This window comes from Anneissia japonica, unplaced genomic scaffold (assembly GCF_011630105.1).
Source record: "Anneissia japonica isolate Jap-2015-1 unplaced genomic scaffold, ASM1163010v1 scaffold306537_len860_cov382_single, whole genome shotgun sequence".
Lineage (NCBI taxonomy): Eukaryota > Metazoa > Echinodermata > Crinoidea > Comatulida > Comatulidae > Anneissia > Anneissia japonica.
The window spans coordinates 1-860 of NW_022687287.1; the positions used below are offsets into that span (position 1 = coordinate 1).

An 860-nucleotide genomic window follows, 5' to 3' on the forward strand; every position below is an offset into this window, starting at 1 on the left:
TATTTTATCTATTAATGATTATAAATTTAAAGACAAAATTTTGGTTAAATTTAATGGCACATCTACTTGACAATACCTGATAAATATCCTGAATACTTGTGGGTCATTTACTATCAAGTACAGTACTAAATACATTAGGCAACTCTTGAGTGATATTAAAAGCTATGTTACCAATTATCAGGCTTTAAAACCTTTTTTTTATTTTTTATTTATAGCTGCCACATTTCAGAAAACGTTTCGGAGCCTTCAGCATATACACCCTAAGGTGGTATATCCATCTTTGAACTTCTCTGCATTTGATGATGAAATGAAAGCACCCATGAACATGTTGCCACATAATGTACAAGTTCTATATCTGTCAATCAATCGATATGAGAGAAAGAAGGATCTTGGTCTGGCAATTTTAGCTTTAGGTAGGATATACATTTACTGTATTATATTCTGTACATTGTATATGAAATTACATTATGCAAAATATTAATAGATGTGTCTCTGGAAGAATACAGTATGTGCTAAAGTGTTGGTATATTATATGTAAACATTGAATTAATTCATTGTTCTATTTACAGCTGAGCTCAAGAGCAGGTTGTCAGAGAGTGAATGGAAAAGTGTACATCTTGTGATGGCTGGAGGTTATGATGACAGAGTGATTGAAAATAAGCAACATTATCTTGAATTACAGGTGCTAGTTGAAAAGCACCAACTTATTAAACATGTCACATTCCTGCGATCATTTAGTGATGCAGAAAAACTATATTTGTTAAATTCCTGTTCTTGTTTATTGTACACACCAAGCAATGAACATTTTGGTATAGTACCTATAGAAGCAATGTACATGAGTCGACCAGTTATTGCAGTTA

General features: G+C 32.0%; 1 protein-coding gene across 1 annotated transcript; it reads left to right on the forward strand.

The window, feature by feature from the left end:
* Positions 1–73: 73 nt before the first annotated feature.
* Positions 74–857, forward strand: LOC117118505 (alpha-1,3/1,6-mannosyltransferase ALG2-like; the record flags this gene model as incomplete). Its single annotated transcript, XM_033263116.1, has 2 exons — positions 74–413; positions 570–857. Coding segments are annotated over 2 exons (628 nt in total), but the record flags the coding sequence as incomplete, so codon positions are not given.
* Between the last annotated feature and the right edge of the window lie 3 nt (positions 858–860).